The 19485-nt window shown below is 36.4% G+C and overlaps 1 protein-coding gene across 1 annotated transcript in view; it reads right to left on the reverse strand.

The window, feature by feature from the left end:
* Nucleotides 1–31: 31 nt before the first annotated feature.
* Nucleotides 32–19485, reverse strand: part of LOC580976 (serine/threonine-protein kinase atr) — a 51613-nt gene continuing 32159 nt past the window's right edge. Inside the window, exons 42-61 of the mRNA XM_030976525.1 lie at nt 19244–19438; nt 18674–18751; nt 18131–18230; nt 17582–17704; nt 16984–17162; nt 16250–16430; nt 10256–10366; nt 9738–9806; nt 9268–9354; nt 8579–8697; nt 8183–8312; nt 7616–7705; nt 6701–6808; nt 6179–6267; nt 5816–5884; nt 3814–3909; nt 3044–3197; nt 2412–2563; nt 1930–2032; nt 32–1521 (exon numbers count right to left, since the gene is read on the reverse strand). Coding sequence (XP_030832385.1) covers nt 1348–1521; nt 1930–2032; nt 2412–2563; nt 3044–3197; nt 3814–3909; nt 5816–5884; nt 6179–6267; nt 6701–6808; nt 7616–7705; nt 8183–8312; nt 8579–8697; nt 9268–9354; nt 9738–9806; nt 10256–10366; nt 16250–16430; nt 16984–17162; nt 17582–17704; nt 18131–18230; nt 18674–18751; nt 19244–19438 — 2407 coding nt within the window. The 3' untranslated portion in view covers nt 32–1347. The remainder of the gene's footprint in view (nt 1522–1929; nt 2033–2411; nt 2564–3043; nt 3198–3813; nt 3910–5815; nt 5885–6178; nt 6268–6700; nt 6809–7615; nt 7706–8182; nt 8313–8578; nt 8698–9267; nt 9355–9737; nt 9807–10255; nt 10367–16249; nt 16431–16983; nt 17163–17581; nt 17705–18130; nt 18231–18673; nt 18752–19243; nt 19439–19485) is intronic.

Below are 19485 nucleotides of genomic sequence, written 5' to 3' on the forward strand. Positions count from 1 at the left end.
CAAAACAAAATACATGTGATGGAGAGATGCATTTTGTGAGGCACTTGGCAGAATTTTAATTTCCAAAAGTATATCCATATGTGTCATATTATCTCCCATATGATTAGGCACGTTACTTAAATGATTTGTAATTTGCACAAGGCCAGTTTTATGCTTTTGCCTAATCAGAGCAAATAAACTGTATTCTCTTGTATCTCCTGCATTGAGGTATTTCCTGAATTTAATACTGCTTCACATAATATAGGCTGTTTATCATATGTACACCAGACAAACAATCTTGAAGTTCTCTTTAATCTAATGATCACGATTCCAATTAATAAAAGTAGAAGGAGGTATGGTCTTTGTCCTTGCATACAAGCAGCCCAACAAATTCATATCCGGTACGAGCTTCATGTTTCTAGCCTCTCTGAATAGGTGATCAACAAAACCCTTGATGGGCAAGGGTAAGATCTTTGTCTTTACATGTAAGCAACCCATCCAATGTGCATTTGCCATACGTTTTTCTGGGACCCCTTTCACAAAGCCTTGTTTTAACGACAAATCACAAAAATCAGTGACAAATCTGCTGTCAACCAATCAGAAGCAAGGATTTCAGTAGCTTATAACAAAAACTGTCACTTTTGACACTGATGACAAGTTTTGTGAAACAGGCCTAGGTCTCTGGCATCTCTGATTAGGTGATGAACAATACCTTCAAGTACAGTGGTTGACTGCAAGTCTTTTACAAGTTTGCAGTCGACCCTGCCCATTCTGTCGGCAAAATTTCAGAAAAGCTGATATAAGACACATAATGAGCCAGTGGTGGCATCCTTGCCCTTGCATGTAAGCAGGCCATCCCGTGGTTTTTTTCACACATCTTAATATCCTGTAGAATCCTAGATCAACTGGGACCTGTTTCACAAAGCCTTTTTTCAATTACAAATGACAAAAATCAGTGACAAATCTGTTGTTAACCAATTAGAAGCAAGGATTTCAGTAGCTTATAACAAAAACAGTCATTTGTCACTGATGACAAGTTTTGAGAAACGCCCCCCTGATCTACGTGGAGTGACAGAGGTAGGGTAGGTGTCTTTACATGTAAGCAGCCCATCCGATGTACATCAGACACAGGTTCTTCTTGTCCGTAGCTTCTCTGATCAAGTGATCTTGTAGGATCCTAGATCAACTGATCTATGTGGAGTGACAGACGTAGGGTAGGAGTCTTTACATGTACGCAGCCCATCCGATCCTAGATCAACTGATCTATGTGGAGTGACAGACGTAGGGTAGGTGTCTTTACATGTACGCAGCCCATCCAATCCCAGATCAACTGATCTATGTGGAGTGACAGACGTAGGGTAGGTGTCTTTACATGTAAGCAGCCCATCCGATGTACATCAAACACAGGTTCTTCTTGTCCGTAGCTTCTCTGATTAAGTGATCAACGTGGCCCTCGATGGACAGGGGTAGAGTCCGTGATTTGTTCTTGATCTTCAAGATGCCCTGCAGTCTCTGCTCTATGTCACGTACATGGACCAACGCCTGGACAAGGAGAAAGATTAACCATGAGTAAATGTTACCAGAGATGCTTCAGATAGTAGTAACTTTTAAGGGCTAACTGAATTTAAAGGTAGCATTTATGTCATCATACATATAGTAAAGAGAAAACACCAGCATCATCATCATCATCATCATTCCTCCTCTTCTTCATCGTCATCACCATCATCATAATTGTCATCATCATAATTGTCATCATCACTATAACCATCATCTTCGTTAACATCACCCTCATGCACCTTCCAAGCCTGGTGCTTTTGTTAAACACCATAAAAACTGTAAGAAAATATTTGATTTGGAAATGCTTTACTGCATGTTAGGGAAAGTACATGTACATGGTTTTGCTTTAAAAGTATAAAAGCCTACACTGTACTTCAAATGGTTCAAACTTGCCTTTTCATTGTTGATTTCTCCCGATTCACTGAGAGCATTGCTTCTTCCCCTGGACGGTTTGCTCCACTCCACCAAAGGATCATAGATGAATGTCTTCAGGACACTGTATCAAACACATGTAGGAAATTCATCAAACATAACTATCATGTACGTGTAATGAAAACTGGAACTTGACGTAAATCAACAAAGCCAAAACTCTCAAATGCTGTATTGTAATGTCTAGCAATTCTATATTTAAGAGTCTAAAGAGATTGAGAGCTTCATTAGAAAGATACAGGATTTGTATCTGTATCTATAAAGAAAAGTGCACATCTGACCAACACTTCATACCCCATGGTACACACCATTATAATGGTAGACTTACCTCATGAGTGGGTCTCTCTGGTCCCTCATGACTTTCATGGTACCCTCACAGGCACGTCTGAACACCCCTTCATACCCCATGGGTCCCACAACACACACCATTAGAATGGTAAACTTACCTCATGAGGGGGTCTCTCTGGTCCCTCATGACTTTCATGGTACCTTCACAGGCGCGTCTGAACACCCCTTCATACCCCATCGGTCCCATAGCACACACCATGTTGTGAGTTAGACGGAATGGTACCCTTTCAGGCCAGTCGAACGTCTCACCCTGTAGTAAGAAAAATCATTGATCCAATTATCCTAATTTTATTTTTTTACATTTATGCCCCTAGGACAGTAACATATTGCCCCTCTCTTTGTGTGAGGTCTATGCAATGCAGAATCAAGGTTATCACCCCATTACATGTTGAAGCAGTGTTCTAAAGTGTTTCATGGACTTTAATAAAAACTTCCAGGGTTTGATTATGCCCCTAAGACAACCACCTACAGATGTCTTTCTCTACAGACATTTAGTAAATGGGTACCTGATAGGAATACTTTCAGTATTTCTATGTATATATGACAAAGGGATGGTGTAGTGTTGTTGGTTGTGGTGATGGTGTAGTAGTGTTGGTGGTGTGGTGGTGTTGGTGGTGTTGATTATGGTGGTGGTTGTGGTGCTGGTGGTGGTCTTGGTTGTGGTAGGGTTACAGGGTGGTGTTTGTAATGGTGGCATCATAATTTTCCTGAACAACCAAGTGATTCATACCTTGTTGAAGAGACAGTTGAAGTCGACATGAACGCAGTCTCCGTTGGTAGAATCAAAGAGGATGTTCTCTCCATGACGATCACCAAGACCAAGGATGTAACCAACCATGGACATCACAGCCATGGTACGAGCATAGGCAAGGCGACTCAGATACCTAGGAAGACAGGTTAAAAACATTCCTTAAAGGCATTGTTCAACATCGTTTCCAGTTTTACAAATCTGAGATGCTTAGCCCTACGTGTTATTAGTGTCTGTGATATCGTCCTTGTTTTCACGAAGTGACGGTAGTGAGGAAAATCGTAACGCAAAGTGAATGCAATTTTTTTTCACTACCGTCACTTCGTGAAAACAGCGACGATATGGTGTAACATTAAAGTTCTAAATAAATTGCGCTTCAAAATAATCTTTAAGTGCCTCAAAAAAGTAAAGATCTTCGAGTAACCGGTTTTACAATACTCATTTTCCCAAATAGTTGGTAAAACGGTTTTCAAAATTTTGAATTCCAATCATAAATGTCTTGATAATCAGACAGGCGATCGGCTAGTAAAATTCATGGGATTCCTGACTGACCTAAAGTTTATAACTATGATTGCAGCATGAGCTAAATCCAGGATTTTGTTTAGAACTGCGGCAATTATGCCCACTCCCTTTAAATATTATTACAACAAAGTAGATCTCAAGTTTCCATCTTCTCACATTTTAATCTCTCTATTGCCATTTTCTTAAGAAAACATTACACCAAGTATGGAGGATGTGATGATAATCCTTACCATGATGTAGGATCTGTAAATGTCTTCTGGAACCATTCTCCAAAGACTGGTGGATAGCGAGGCATCAGTTTGTTCTCAAAGATGTTCAGCTTCTCACTGGAGAGAGAGAGATATAAATATATATTATTATTAATTATTATTATTCTGTTGGTAGCGAGGCATCGGTTTGTTCTCAAAGATATTCAGCTTCTCACTGGAGAGAGAGATATTAATATATATTATTATTAATCATTATTATTCTGTTGGTAGCGAAGCATCAGTTTGTTCTCAAAGATGTTCAGCTTCTCACTGGAGAGAGAGATATAAATATATATTATTATTAATTATTATTATTCTGTTGGTAGCGAGGCATCAGTTTGTTCTCAAAGATGTTCAGCTTCTCACTGGAGAGAGAGATATCAATATATATTATTATTAATTATTATTATTCTGTTGGTAGCGAGGCATCAGTTTGTTCTCAAAGATGTTCAGCTTCTCACTGGAGAGAGAGATTTAAATATATATTATTATTAATTATTATTATTCTGTTGGTAGCGAGGCATCAGTTTGTTCTCAAAGATGTTCAGCTTCTCACTGGAGAGAGAGATTTAAATATATATTATTATTAATTATTATTATTCTGTTGGTAGCGAGGCATCAGTTTGTTCTCAAAGATGTTCAGCTTCTCACTGGAGAGAGAGATATAAATATATATTATTATTAATTATTATTATTCTGTTGGTAGCGAGGCATCAGTTTGTTCTCAAAGATGTTCAGCTTCTCACTGGAGAGAGAGATATAAATATATATTATTATTAATTATTATTATTCTGTTGGTAGCGAGGCATCAGTTTGTTCTCAAAGATGTTCAGCTTCTCACTGGAGAGAGAGATATAAATATATATTATTATTAATTATTATTATTCTGTTGGTAGCGAGGCATCAGTTTGTTCTCAAAGATGTTCAGCTTCTCACTGGAGAGAGAGATATAAATATATATTATTATTAATTATTATTATTCTGTTGGTAGCGAGGCATCAGTTTGTTCTCAAAGATGTTCAGCTTCTCACTGGAGAGAGAGATATAAATATATATTATTATTAATTATTATTATTCTGTTGGTAGCGAGGCATCAGTTTGTTCTCAAAGATGTTCAGCTTCTCACTGGAGAGAGAGATATAAATATATATTATTATTAATTATTATTATTCTGTTGGTAGCGAGGCATCAGTTTGTTCTCAAAGATGTTCAGCTTCTCACTGGAGAGAGAGATATAAATATATATTATTATTAATTATTATTATTCTGTTGGTAGCGAGGCATCAGTTTGTTCTCAAAGATGTTCAGCTTCTCACTGGAGAGAGAGATATAAATATATATTATTATTAATTATTATTATTCTGTTGGTAGCGAGGCATCAGTTTGTTCTCAAAGATGTTCAGCTTCTCACTGGAGAGAGAGATATAAATATATATTATTATTAATTATTATTATTCTGTTGGTAGCGAGGCATCAGTTTGTTCTCAAAGATGTTCAGCTTCTCACTGGAGAGAGAGATATAAATATATATTATTATTAATTATTATTATTCTGTTGGTAGCGAGGCATCAGTTTGTTCTCAAAGATGTTCAGCTTTTCACTGGAGAGAGAGATACTAATATATATTGTTATTTATCATTATTATTATTCTGTTTCATTATTTCATACATCAGCAAAGTATATTTCTACACCTGTTGCTATCTATACGTTGGGCATAGAATTCTGAAACGCTAATGAGTCAAGTTCAATGGCTCATCAACTTCATAATACATCAAAACCTCAGAAAATAAAAGTCTTGAAGTGTTTAGAAAAAAATAGCTAAACACTACTACGGGGTGTACATGTAGGACAAAACAAAAAATGATGATTGGGAGGACGATCTAATGTGCACTGTTTCCTCCTCACCCATAGTGGTAGAGGTTTGAAAACATCAAACACATGAACGACATATGATTGCATGATATCAGTAATGTAGAGTACTTACTCAATAGGAGCTGAGAGACTTGGGATCATAGCTTTGAGTTCACTGCCAGATGTATACAAGCCTTTCTCCCTAGGAATAAATGAAACAATCAAACATGTCAGTGCATTTATCATCAGAAGCTGAGAGGGCGTCTCCTTTCTTTAACATTTTTGGAAATTTAAATCAATCTGTCTCACATCATTCTAGCCCCCCCCCCCCCCCTCTCCTATCATAAAAGACCTGATATATATCAAACTCTCAATAAACCATAACACAAGAAGCCTTAGTGGCTATTTGAATAAGGGAATTGTCCTTTGATTATGCCCAGAATGGATAACAAGTAATTACAGAAGAGAACACTCAGTAGGTATAAGGGGATGTTACCTGTATATTTTGTGTAGTATTGGTCTGAGTCCAGCAGTGTTTGAGACCCATTCAATCAAACCGCATTCCTCGTTCAGTGGGATCACAGTCTGAAATAACAAATACATTTACATATCATCAAAGGTCTTGTGACATATCATTGGATAATAGGTTATGTGATAGGTCTTGTGACTAAAATAGTCAGGAATGAGCATACTCTTAATTAGCAGATTCTGATCTGAAAACAAACAGCAGTACTTCAATTATTCAGACTACATTCATCTGCCCTTGCCACTTAACCCCTGCCCCCTCCTTCCCTCTCCCAAAGAGAGAGAGAGAGAAAGAGAGAACAGAGAAGTATTAATGAAGGCTGTCATTGCCTTTCATGCAAACTCTTGGGAGTAGAAATGTTAAACCATTGTTCACAAATTTTAAAATCTATCCAGAAGTGCTGATCTAATTTCTCAAGCTTGAGATTGCTCAGGCTCATTAAGAAGCACTTATACAAACTCAATGATAATAGGCAAAGAAATACAAACTTACGTATGTTCTGATATAGAGCTCTCTCCTCCTCGACTCCACATTCTTCCTGAGGCACTTGTTGATGATACCATTGAACTCCATCAGACGGTTGTCTTTCCTCAGATCGTCCTGCAAAGATTGTATGGTGCTCACATTTCAGATAACAGTTTGGGAATACACAGAGGAATCCATAATACAGGTATGTCCTCTTATGTAATGATAAATTTAATGGACCACAAGCAACAGAGTAAATGCAAAACATGACAGACATGCGAAAGGCAGGTATGTTTGTAAACACAGTCTATACCGGTATGTATATTGCTTCATTCTCGTGTAAACTGTTTGTAAATTGGTTCATACACGATGACATAGTAACTGACAATGGTAATAAGAATATTGATCATATTTGGTGTAGTTCTCCTTATTTCTTCCTGTCAGATCTCTGTAGTCCCCTACCCTTACCCTTCATGCATTGTACCCCTTAAAACCCTCTTCACTATAAACCTTACCTTTGGTTTAAACATCATGACATTGAGCCTACCATAGCGAGCCCAGATTGAGAGTCCGAAGGAAACCTGCGCATGCGCACATGATAACTGCTAGGGTTGTTAATAGGGTTATAATAATTATGCAAACCCACCTTTCATCAACCCATCGTTGGCTCAATCGGTAAAGACAGAGTAATAAAATGTTGGAGTTGTGGATTCGAATTTCAGTATTTATTCAATTTAGGCACAGCAATAAATAATCAAAGTATAATTGTTTGTGACCTCTTTGCAAGCTTTTGTAGCTTGTTATGTATGGAAATGATTTTGTACTGGAATCTGGGCTCACTTGAGTACAAAAAAATAAGACAATCCTGGATACCAATGTACGTTCTTCTCCCGCTCATGATTTTAGATCAATGCCTACAAGCTTTCACCCTATTAACCTCACCTTGGGTTTACACATCATGACATAGAGTCTACCGTCACTGCCCTGGATACCAATCTTCTTGGGTCTCTGTAGAGATGGCAGCACTTCAACCTGCATTGTGAAGAGATACACATCAATCATACAATCAGATACTATCACCTGATAAGACAACTTACCTTTTACATTTTGCGGACATTAAAGCAATTGGATTTACACCCTTTAGACCGTGAACAAATTTTACTATAGCTGCTATCAAAAGCGTTCAAGGAATATCTTCCTACAAGCTTCCCAATTGTGGCTCCTGGATCAAGAGAGTAAAGTGCAGACAAAATGCCTTGTCGTCATACGGCATATGGTATTAAAGCGTTATGCAAGAGAAGATGAAGAACAATTCTTCCATAAACCCTTGCTAATTAAATTATAAGAACATTATATATTGTGTAAATAGCGTGTATAGTAGTAGCATCATTTGTGAATTTAATCATCCATTTCACTCAAACAGGGTTGGATCATCAGTTGTACAACCCTTGTCACAGAGAGCCCTATGAAAGAGCAGTAAATCACATCTAAGCGGTTAAACAAACTTACTGTATCATCAAAGCCAATGATATAGACCTCAGTCAGTGGGAAGGGGTCATGGGTATGATGAACTGACTGACTGCTGGGTAGGGTGACAGTCATAGCCGACTGCAGAGGGACAATGATCTTGCTGAAGTTGCTGCAATAAGATAACAACCCTCGCAATTAAAATGACTTTTGAATAATTATAATATAAATATAAATATATATTTTGTGAAGAGAAAAAAAATCGAATCTGTGAAGTTGAAAAAAAATGTTTGTATTCCTTTCTAAAGCAGAGATCTTAACTTTGCCTTCAAACCACAGAGGCAGGAATCTTTAATCAGTAAGAGAGCTTTTCATAACATACATATAAAGTTGTAAACCAAAATGAGCAAATACAAATAAGAATCAGGCATAACTTACCTATCAGCAAGGAGTCTCTTGAGTGATCTGAAATCACTGTTGATACTGAGTCTTTGACAGCCTGAATCCACCTGTCTGTTACACAGATCTAGTAGTCTATCGGTCAGCTTAATAGCATCCTTGGTGAACATGATTTGATAAATGCACGACAGGGGGAAATCGTTAAGAGAAACTGAAAGTACCTACAAAATCATTTGTGACATTTCATCTTTTACAAGAACTTTTTTTTGCTTACCCTGAAAAAAAGAAGAGAACAGACATTTTTCAACCATGTTTCTTCATTAGTACTTTCTGATTGACAATTTTGATGTCTCGCCAAAATTTGCAAACATTTCATACCTTCACATTATAGAGTTTCAACGACTAGAACTAGAACAACTTCAAGAAATTTATGAAGTTTCATTTGTCACATGAATGGCTCGTTTCATGCAAAGCAATCAAATATATATGTACACGTAAATGTTCATCTTTTTCAACAGTCTCAATGGCAAAGAAAATACAGTGTGCTTTTACAGTATGTATATTTTTGTTAACCTATTTATGATAAACTGAAAATAAAATATGGAAAAACAATTCACATTGAATTCAACCTAATCATCAATGTTGTGAGCAACACCTCTACATTCTACTACTTCAAACCAACCTATTTTGGGTTACATTTTTCATAATAGAATAACAACTTTACTTACATGGATGAACTTTTGCAGCTTCTTATCCAGCGCCTTTGCCCGACTGAAGATTTCAGCACATCGCCTTTGCCTCATTTGATATGAACTCTGCAAATAACAAAAAAGAATTTCAAATAATTCACTTGCCAAGTACAAAATGTTAGCATTTAAGCTCAAATTATACCTTAGAAGAATTATCAAAATTTGAAACAAGCTGCGATCAATGAAGATCAGTAACCGTGCTCATCCAATCACTAAGTAATCTAAGGTTTTAATCATGTTAGTAATGACTGTGAAGTAAAACAAACATTTACAAACAGGAGCAGTGGCAAGTGACCGAGAATTGACTTACTTTCTTGAGAATCAGTGCTCAATACTAAACCCAGATATCAATTTGTATGAAATATCAACCGATTTTTAAGTAACATGAGATACACTATCACTTTCTCTCCCTAACTTGAACTTGACTTTGAGAAGTAGACTATGATTACCTTAGAGACAGCCATTGACATCCACACAGCTTGCTGTGGGAATGCCACAAGTACCCTAGCGATGATCTCCTGTAACAAAGATTTAATTCACAACAAACCATACATGAACATGTATAAAAAAATTCAAATACAATACTCCCTTATCTAATCCAAGCATTCACTTTTCATGAAGAATACAATATATTAGGTATAGATTGACATTAATACCCCCCCCCCCCCACAAAAAGAAAATGGGTGAAACAGTAATAACTCAGTACATTTAACATATTTCTCATATAAGAGCCTACTTATCCTAAACTGTGTCCAATTTGTCAAATAAAGTTGAACAATGGACATGCCATACAAAAATATTTATGGCTGATAGACATCTGTGAAAACAACAATTATCACATTTAACTGTACACATCTTAATAGTTAATCCCCAACGTAATAGTCTATGTAAATATGTAAGGGCAGTGTTGTACATGTAAGTGCAGACAAGCCAATATTTTCTACCTAACCAGACTACATTGCCTTACCTGTAGCTGAAGGGAAACTTCTTTGTGTGAGTGACAGATCCTGGAGATGAGTTGAGAGAAGGATGTCAGAAACTGGTATGGGGCTAGCTTATCTGTGAACTCAGCGATGATCTGCAAAGAAAATAATATGAAAGACAAGTTGAGAAAAGGATGTCAGAAACTGGTATGGGGCAAGTTTATCTGTAAACTCAGCGATGATCTGCAAAGAAGATAATATGAAAGACAAGTTGAGAGAAGGATGTCAGTAGGGACTGAAGTGTGTTGATGAAGATGTACATGCAGATGTAGTCAAGGCATGTGAAAAACATGAATCCATTTGTATCTTTCTTCCAGATACATGACGCATTATGGTGGTATTGTGGTACTGGACTCTAAATCAAAGGGTTGAGAGTTTGCATCCCAGCTCAGCACCAAGGTCCTTTGGTAAGACATTAATCCGTATCTGCCACTGTCCATCCACATTAGGAAAACATCTCATTTGAGCTCTGCTCACCAGTTCACCACTTTTCCTTGTGCTACCTTAATCTGATAGGAGCACTGATCACTGATAAAGGGATTACCAGTAGGGTCCATGGGGAGAGAGACAGCGGTCAATCATAGCCTAGTTACTGACAAAAGGATTACCAGCTGGTATCTGATATCCAATCCAGATTCATAGTCTTCTCATCGCAGACCCTACACCTATATTTATAATAGGCCTGGATTCAGTGTGTCTAAAGTCTCACTTGTTATTGTTTTTTTTAGCAAGTACTAGCTATTTAAGTTTCTTTTACGTGTAGAAGAGGACATTGATGTGCTTGACAATGGAAAAATGCAGAAGGAAAATATAAAGGGAGGATAAAATAGGGAAAGACGGGTGATAATAAGGAAAGATGGAAATGGAGGGAAAGAAGGAAGAGAAAATAAAGAATAGCATAAGGAAAGATAGAAAAGGAAGATAAAAAGTTTTTAAAAAATACATAAGGAAAGATGGAAACAGAAGATAAAGAAGGTTAGAAAAAAAGAAATACATGAGAAAAGATAGAGAGAATAAAACAAGGTGAAAAGAGAGGAATACATAAGGAAAGATGAAAATTAGAAAGATGAAAAAGATAAAATTAGGATCAAACGACACGGCAAATTTTTAAGAACACTAAAAGTAAATACACTGAAAAACGGCCGCTCAGAGTGCCCGGCGCATTCACGATACTGCATGTGGCAAGCTGTTCCGAATTGGGTGGTGGAGTAACGCCTTTAACAGAGGCTATATTTGTCGACCTTACCCGACTTTCAAATGGAGAATCTCACTTTTCGGTGAACGGGGAGCGACTTTGCGTTTTACACCCTGGCCTGGACCTTTTCCCAATAAATTTCAAGGAACCGACTGGGAAAAGTCTATCCATGACAAGATATTGCTTGCGCACGTAGCTCTTCTGCAATGCTCAACGTACGTCCTATATGTCCAGTGTCGCGGTACGCGGTACATGTACTTTTGTATCGAGACGTACGAGTGAGAGAAAAACAACGAATAACAACAGAAGGAAATAGAGAAAAACAATAAATAATTAAAGAACAGAGAGGAAACAAAGAATGTCATAAGCAGAGAGAGAAAACAAAAACTAACTTGAAAGAAAGAGAGAAATTAGAGAAGGAATTAATCAAAGTAAGAGAGAAACCAAATAATATTATGGTTTTTGTGGTTTAATTCCGCCTTCTTCAGGGTTTCAATTTTTGACGTGTAGCCTATGACTTTCAAACCATTTGCTTGTTGTTCTGAACTTGAAATCCTATATCTTCTCCCTTAATCTTCAGTATTGCAGCTGCGTACGGTGTGTATAAATGCTGCATCGACGTACGTCTGTGCATGTACGATTCGATTTGGAACTGGCGCGCCCGATCGAGGAGCGTAGACTAGATTCATTCAAGCAGTTTCATTGCTATTTACCGGGAAAATGTCCAGGCCAGGGTGTAAAACGCAAAGTCGCGAACGGGGAGCGAAATACCCCACTTGCGTGTCTGGTATTACAGACCGCTTTCTTTCCCGATATCTTCGCGTACACCAAGCTTAGTGAGAATGAGCAATCTCAGAATCTGGATGAATGTTGTCCTTGTAGCGTGAGGTTCATGAGTAATTATTGTTATAAACTACGACATATAGTATGGATGATAATGTTTGTCAAGTTTATTGCGGACTATGTCATCATCATAAAAGTATTAGATCAAGTAAAAAGGCTTCAATTAAAATAGTTAAACATGAACAGAAATCATTTCGATGTTAAGATATTTTTGACGCACTTCTCGTCATGATATTGAATTTATAACATACAACGAAACGAGGACATCATAATCATAAAGACGTTCGTTGTGCAGATATGTATTTGCTTATTAAACAGTAACAACAAGAATAATGCGCTATAATCATGAGCAAAAAACCAAGAGGTTTCGGAGAAAGGTAAAAAATCATCCGAGCAGTTATTAGGCAATTCTTCAACAATCTTTAGTATCAAAAAGTTAAAAGGTTTAACTGTCGTGATAAAAATGAGCTTGTCATAGAGATTTATTATGCAAGTGAGCATCGAAATGTTTCTTTAACGAACTGCTATAAAATTTTGAAACCAAATACTCTTGTGCTGAAATTTCATATCCTCAGTATCGAGAAGCATAATGTTCCATTATGGTTGCATCAACTATTGTAAAATAGATTAAGTCCTTCGATGTCTTGTAATGCCCTAATCACTCAGCTAATTATTATCTTTCTAAAGGATTGTAGATTTGAGAGTTTCTGTTTCTTTCGTGTTACATGCAATGGACATTCAATCATCATGGCTTGATGTGTTGTGGGGAAATAAATATTGTATCCTATACGTATACAGATCATATTAAATCAAATAAAAGTTTGATGAAATTCAATGCTTATCTTACCAGAATCATTATTTTTTTAAATACCGTCTTTATAACGAATTCCAAGAAATGTGCCGTCTGCCTAAACAACCACCCCCCCCCCCTATTTCAAATTTGACGTCTGAGCCCCGGCCACTCCCTATTTTCAAATCCTTGATCTGCCGTTTGGGGGGGGGGGCAAGAAATAGGCAATAAGAAAGTTGAGTAGACCTTCAGATTACGCACGGAATAAATGTAACGAAAACAATATTTACAACATTCTATTCTTGCTTTAATACCTCAAAAATATTTAACGGTCAAACCAACAAAATTTATGTTTTCCCGGCCTTTCCTAACATTTTTCTAAACGCGTTCGAAATTATTTCGTTTATGCGAATAAATTTGGTGGCCGAGTAACGCCTTTAACAGAGGCTATATTTGTCGACCTTACCCGACTTTCAAATGGAGAATCTCACTTTTCGGTGAACGGGGAGCGAAATACCCCACTTGCGTGTCTGGTATTACAGACCCCTTTCTTTCCCGATATCTTCGCGTACACCAAGCTTCGTGAGAATGAGCAATCTCAGAATCCGGATGAATGTTATGCTTGTACTAGTGTGATGTTCATGAGTTATTAATTGTGAAAATGGGAGAAAGATAGATACAAAAAATAAAGAATAACATAAACAAAGTTATAACAAAATTATGAAAGGAGGTTTAAAACAAAAAATAAAATAAGGAAAGATGGAAACGGAAGAAAATAGAAGGTTTAAAACAAAGAATAACTTATGGAAAGATAGAAATGATAGAAAAACAAAAAAAATGATAATGCGGAAAAATAATATAAAAGAAGGAAGAAATAAAGGATAACATACGGAAAGATGGGTGATAATAAGTAATTATTCTTAAAGAAAAATGGAAATGGAAGATAGAAGGTATGTAAAAAAGAAAATAACAAAAGGAAAGATGGAAAAGGAAGATAAAAGAAGGTTTAAACAAAATATATATTAGGAAAGTCAAAAAATATGTGTTGAAAGGAGGAGAAAAATAAGGAATAACATTAGCCGGAAGATATAACAAAGTTGATAATAACTAAAAACATAAGGAAAGACAGAGAAAATAAAGAACAGCATAAGGAAATACAGAAATGGAAGAAAAGAAAAGAAGAAAATACAGAACATAGTAAAGCTAAATGAAAAAAAACGGAAGATGAATGAAGTAGAAAACAATTAAGAAGATACAAGAAGGAGCCACTAAAGAATAATGTAGGGAAAGATGGAAACGGCAGATAAAAGAATGTGGAGGTGGAATAACGCCTTTAACAAAGGCTGTATTTGTTGACATTACCAGAGTTTCAAATGGAGAATTTCAATTTCGGTGAGCACAGAGCCCAAATACCCCACTTGCTTGTCTGGTATTACAGACCACTTTCTTCCCAGATATCTTTGTGTATATAAACCAAGCTTTAATTGGGATGGTCTTGGAGAATCCGAATTAGCAAGCTGGAGAATCTGGATGAATACTATCCTTGTACTAGTGTGATGTTCATGAGTTATTAATTGTGAAAATGGGAGAAAGATAGATACAACAAATAAAGAATAACATAAACAAAGTTATTACAAAATGATGAAAGGAGGTTTAAAACATAAAATAAAATAAGGAAAGATGGAAACGGAAAAAATAGAAGGTTTAAAACAAAGAATAACTTATGGAAAGATAGAAATGATAGAAAAACAAGAAAAAATGATAATGCAGAAAAATAATATAAAGGAAGGAAGAAATAAAGGATAACATACGGAAAGATGGGTGATAATAAGAAATTATTTTTAAAGAAAAAGGGAAATGGAAGATAGAAGGTATGTAAAAAAAAAAATAACAAAAGGAAAGATGGAAAAGGAAGATAAAAGAATTTGGAGGTGGAATAACGCCTTTAACAAAGGCTGTATTTGTTGACATTACCAGAGTTTCAAATGGAGAATTTCAATTTCGGTGAGCACAGAGCCCAAATACCCCACTTGCTTGTCTGGTATTACAGACCACTTTCTTCCCAAATATCTTTGTGTATATAAACCAAGCTTTAATTGGGATGGTCTTGGAGAATCCGAATTAGCAAGCTGGAGAATCTGGATGAATGCTATCCTTGTAGTGTGAGGTTCATGAGTTATTAATTGTGAAAAATATGACTATAGAATAGATGTTGATAATTGTCAAATTTACTGCGGAATAGTTATCAAACAAATATTAGATTCAAAATAGTTGAACACTGGAACTTATATTATTTCGAGGTTCAGATATATATCAAGCCTAATATTTATGCGCTATAAATCATGAACAGGCAACCCAGAGCAGTCTAGCGTATATTATATCCTATACTTTTTGTATAATGCATTATTATTTATATCACATTTACTTATGTCCATGCATTCCAAACTAGACAATTATGATGAAAGGAACATAAAGGAAAAGCAAGGGAGATGAAACTGACAACTCCCAGGTATAAGAATGGACATAATCCGAACCTATATCAGACTGTGGATAAGACTAGAATTTCATAGAGAGAGTTCCAAGCAGTACTTATCAAGGTTGGGCTGGCAATGTCCTGGCAAAGTTTGTTTACACTGCAGATTAGGGACTTTTCTCTCTCTAGCTCTGTGGTGAGCTTCTCCCCAAACTGCACCCCACTTTCGGGTCCAAAGTGGGGTGAAGTTTAAATGGACTGTTTTCGTCATGCGGGTGCCAGATGGTAGGATGCAACTGTAGCTTGCTCAGCAATGCGAGTGTCTGTTAAATGACGCCTGGTTGGAATGCTTCCCAGTGAGTGGAGAATGTGCATTAACTGCATGTGGGTAAGCCTGAATCCGATGATTGGGGTAATAATCAATATGTAAAGCGCTTTAAATAGAGACATCATTAATGTATTAAGCGCTAAATGAAACCAGGGGCCCCGTTTCATGAAACTTTTTATCTATAACAAATGCTTAATTTCTATGATAATTTTGCTCTCAGCCAATCAGATGCCTTGATTTCAGTAGCTTATAACAGTAGCTTGTAACTTGTTATTGATATCAAGTTTTATGAAACAGGGCCCAGAATATTATTCTCACCATATATTTTTTATGACAACATGATACTCACCTTATGTAGCTTAGCCATGACCTGTGCAGCCTTGTTGACCTTGTTGCCTTTCTCTAGGTCCGAGACGTGAGCACCGTAGTCTAACCAGAGAGTGAGAAGGCGTGGCATAGACTGGTAGATGTACTGGTTACCATACATCAGAGATTGACCAAAGTTCTTCACGACGTGTACTACAAACTCTCTAAAAGTTGAGGGAAAATATGAAAAATCATATTATAGAAAAAAGAAGAAAAAATTATTGTAAAATAAAAACCACAATGGGAATGAGTAGGCATGGCAAAACTAATAATATAGATGTACTGGTTAACACACATCAAAGACTGACCAAAGTTCTTCACGACGTGTACTACAAACTCTCTGAAAGTTGAAGCGAGGGAAATGTGGGGAAATTTATCAATCTTCTAGGAAGAGGCATGTTTAAACAAAAATGGAAAGCTGCTACACCATCAGATTGTCTGATACATGCTCCTGCAACAGTTGCACTGTCATCTACTTCAATTATTTATGTCTTATTTGCAAATTCCATGACCCTAACCCTAACCGAGACTATACCTAAACCTTAATCCAAACCTAAAACAAAATCACTCCCGAATCCTTATCCTACATCTTTCATGAAAAAATCTGTAGGGAATTGTGATATCACTTATATACATGTACTTCCTCTCTAAGAACACAAGGTAAGCTTAAAACCGACTGACTATTTCCACAGTCGCAAACAATCTTATGAGACCTACCCAGCCTTCTCTGGTCTATCAGCAAAGCTGAGCATGAGCCGGTCATAGTACTTGGCCAGATAGAAGTGACCATCCTCCCATTCTGAGTTGACCTCAGTGACCGACATGTATTGCTTCATCACAGAGTTACTCTCAAACTTGGCTGTGTCCTCCATGAAACGTCCTACAAGCAGCAAGGCCTTCAAAATAAATAATGAAATAAACAAATTAATTCACACAGGTACATGTACACATGTACATACAATGTACATACAATCATCATTAAAGTGAATTCATATATGGTTTGGGGTTTCATATACTGCAAAGAGCAAACTTATATTTCAAAAGTATTAATCTTCAGTGTTAAAGCTTTCTTTCCTCTTTATTAATCCCCATTTAACATTGACTCAATCATTTCAGAATTTCTTCCATTTGTATAACCATATTTAAAAAAAAAATTGTCAAAATGAATCTGAAAATAATTAGTATGCTTTGTATTGCATATTACAATACATGAGAATAAGTTTTCAAAAAGAAAATGTGTTAACAAATTACTGCTATAACGCTAATGTTAAGTGATCACATTAATCATACAGATAGAAACCTGAACTTTGCTAACCTTTGCATGGGCTAGTCTCTGTGCTTTTGCCTCAGCAGACTTGTCATTCTGTAGACGGTTGCCCTTGGAGAAGTGTTTGGCCACGCCCTTCTGCAAGTCAATCAATGCTTGATGACAATCGCCCTGTACAGAAAGAGATGTTTTTACATATTACAAAAACTGTTGAGTTGTATAATGATGTATACTAAAACTGGTGACAAGGTAAGTCATGACAACAGTGGCAAGTTAACCCATTAACTGCAGGAACCTGGTTGTTCCTGCATAATACATATGGGACGGAGAGAATTCAGAATCCAAATGAATAACAAAGTACTTTAAACTTTAAAAATTCAATACTAAAGTGAATGAATCCTTGCAGCAGCCCTACAATACATGAATACTTCATAGCAAATATGTTATAACAGAAATAATGCACTTGTTGTCCATGCCAAAATGCACTGACTCTTAGTTTGTAAACTATCTTTGATACTAATAGCATTTACATGACTGTATCAATGTTTTTTAAACTAATATCTGAGCAACAGTGGAAGAACACAAGATATTATTTACCTTCCCCCAGAGCCATTTTGCTTTCTCGATGCAGAGATCTGGTAAGGAGTAGAGACCAGCATTGAGTAGAGAGCTATAGGCACCCTGAAGATGGCCAGCCCTGAGGAATAAACAAAAATTAACATATTTATATTTTCATAAAGTAGAGTCATGCATTTATAAGGCAAGTTACTCTCTTGCCTTTCAGTACAATCCATTCATCACTTCCTTAGCTTCTTACCTTGACAACTTTCAATGAAATTATGTGCAATTAAGTGCATTGACATGTAATGGCAGTAATAATATTTCTGAGATACAATTTCATATTAGTTTATTTCAAATATACATCTACATGTATGTCTGCATGGAAACTATTCATGTTAAATCAGACAAACAAATGAACTAATAAGTGAATGTACCTATTAATACATATATTTACAATGAAAAAGCTCAAGTAGATGAACATTTACACTGATAACTAAACAAACTGTAGTACGGTACATGTACTGAACACATCAATTATTAGAAAAAGAAATTATCAAATAAACTACTCATCATACTCACTTTCTTGCAACTTTAGCACTCTTCAGCCAGCAGTAACCAATGTCCTTGTTGAGCCCTGTTCCCTCAGAGTTGATAGGACTGAAAGAAACCATTACATTTATTTCAAATTCGAACTCACTGTCAGCGATGGTTTGGTGTTTCCAGGGCCCTGTCTTATAAACATTTGCGACTGATCACAACTTATTTGTAATTGATTTTGATTAATCAAAACTCTTTAAAAGACAGGACCCAAAATTCCAAGCTAAACTACCTTTCTATAAGCTTTTAATTGTCTAAATTTGACTTCACATTTATGAAGTAAGAAGGAAAAAAATATATACATTCAAAACTTATTCCTTTAAATTTTGAAGGGAAATTTCAATAGCTTCATGGTGTAAAGAACAGGCCTCATACACAACAGTTTCTATTTCATATTTGAACATTATTTAAAATATTTGCCAAATTTATTTTTAAACACTTCTTTTAAATCATCTCAGCTGACTTTAAACATTGTTCTTCTTGCAATAATTACTCAAATAAACGTTATTGTTTAAAATGAACACAGATGCATTTTGTAAGAGAGTATCTTACTTGTTGTTGAGACCCAGAATACTCCTTCGTAGACACAGCATTGGTTCTTGTGTTCTAAATGAAGATTGAGCCATGGTTTGCCTGGCATCCCACCACTCCATCAACTCGGCTTGTGATTGGTTCTTACTGTCACCCCCAGCAGAGAAACCTAGGAGGTTGGTGACCCCTAGATCCAGGTCACAGAGCATGTGCAGTCTGCAACATAAGGCATTAAATTAAGAGGGGATTACTATAGAAGGGTT

The sequence above is a fragment of the Strongylocentrotus purpuratus genome, unplaced genomic scaffold, assembly GCF_000002235.5.
Source record: "Strongylocentrotus purpuratus isolate Spur 01 unplaced genomic scaffold, Spur_5.0 spur5_scaffold_9, whole genome shotgun sequence".
Lineage (NCBI taxonomy): Eukaryota > Metazoa > Echinodermata > Echinoidea > Camarodonta > Strongylocentrotidae > Strongylocentrotus > Strongylocentrotus purpuratus.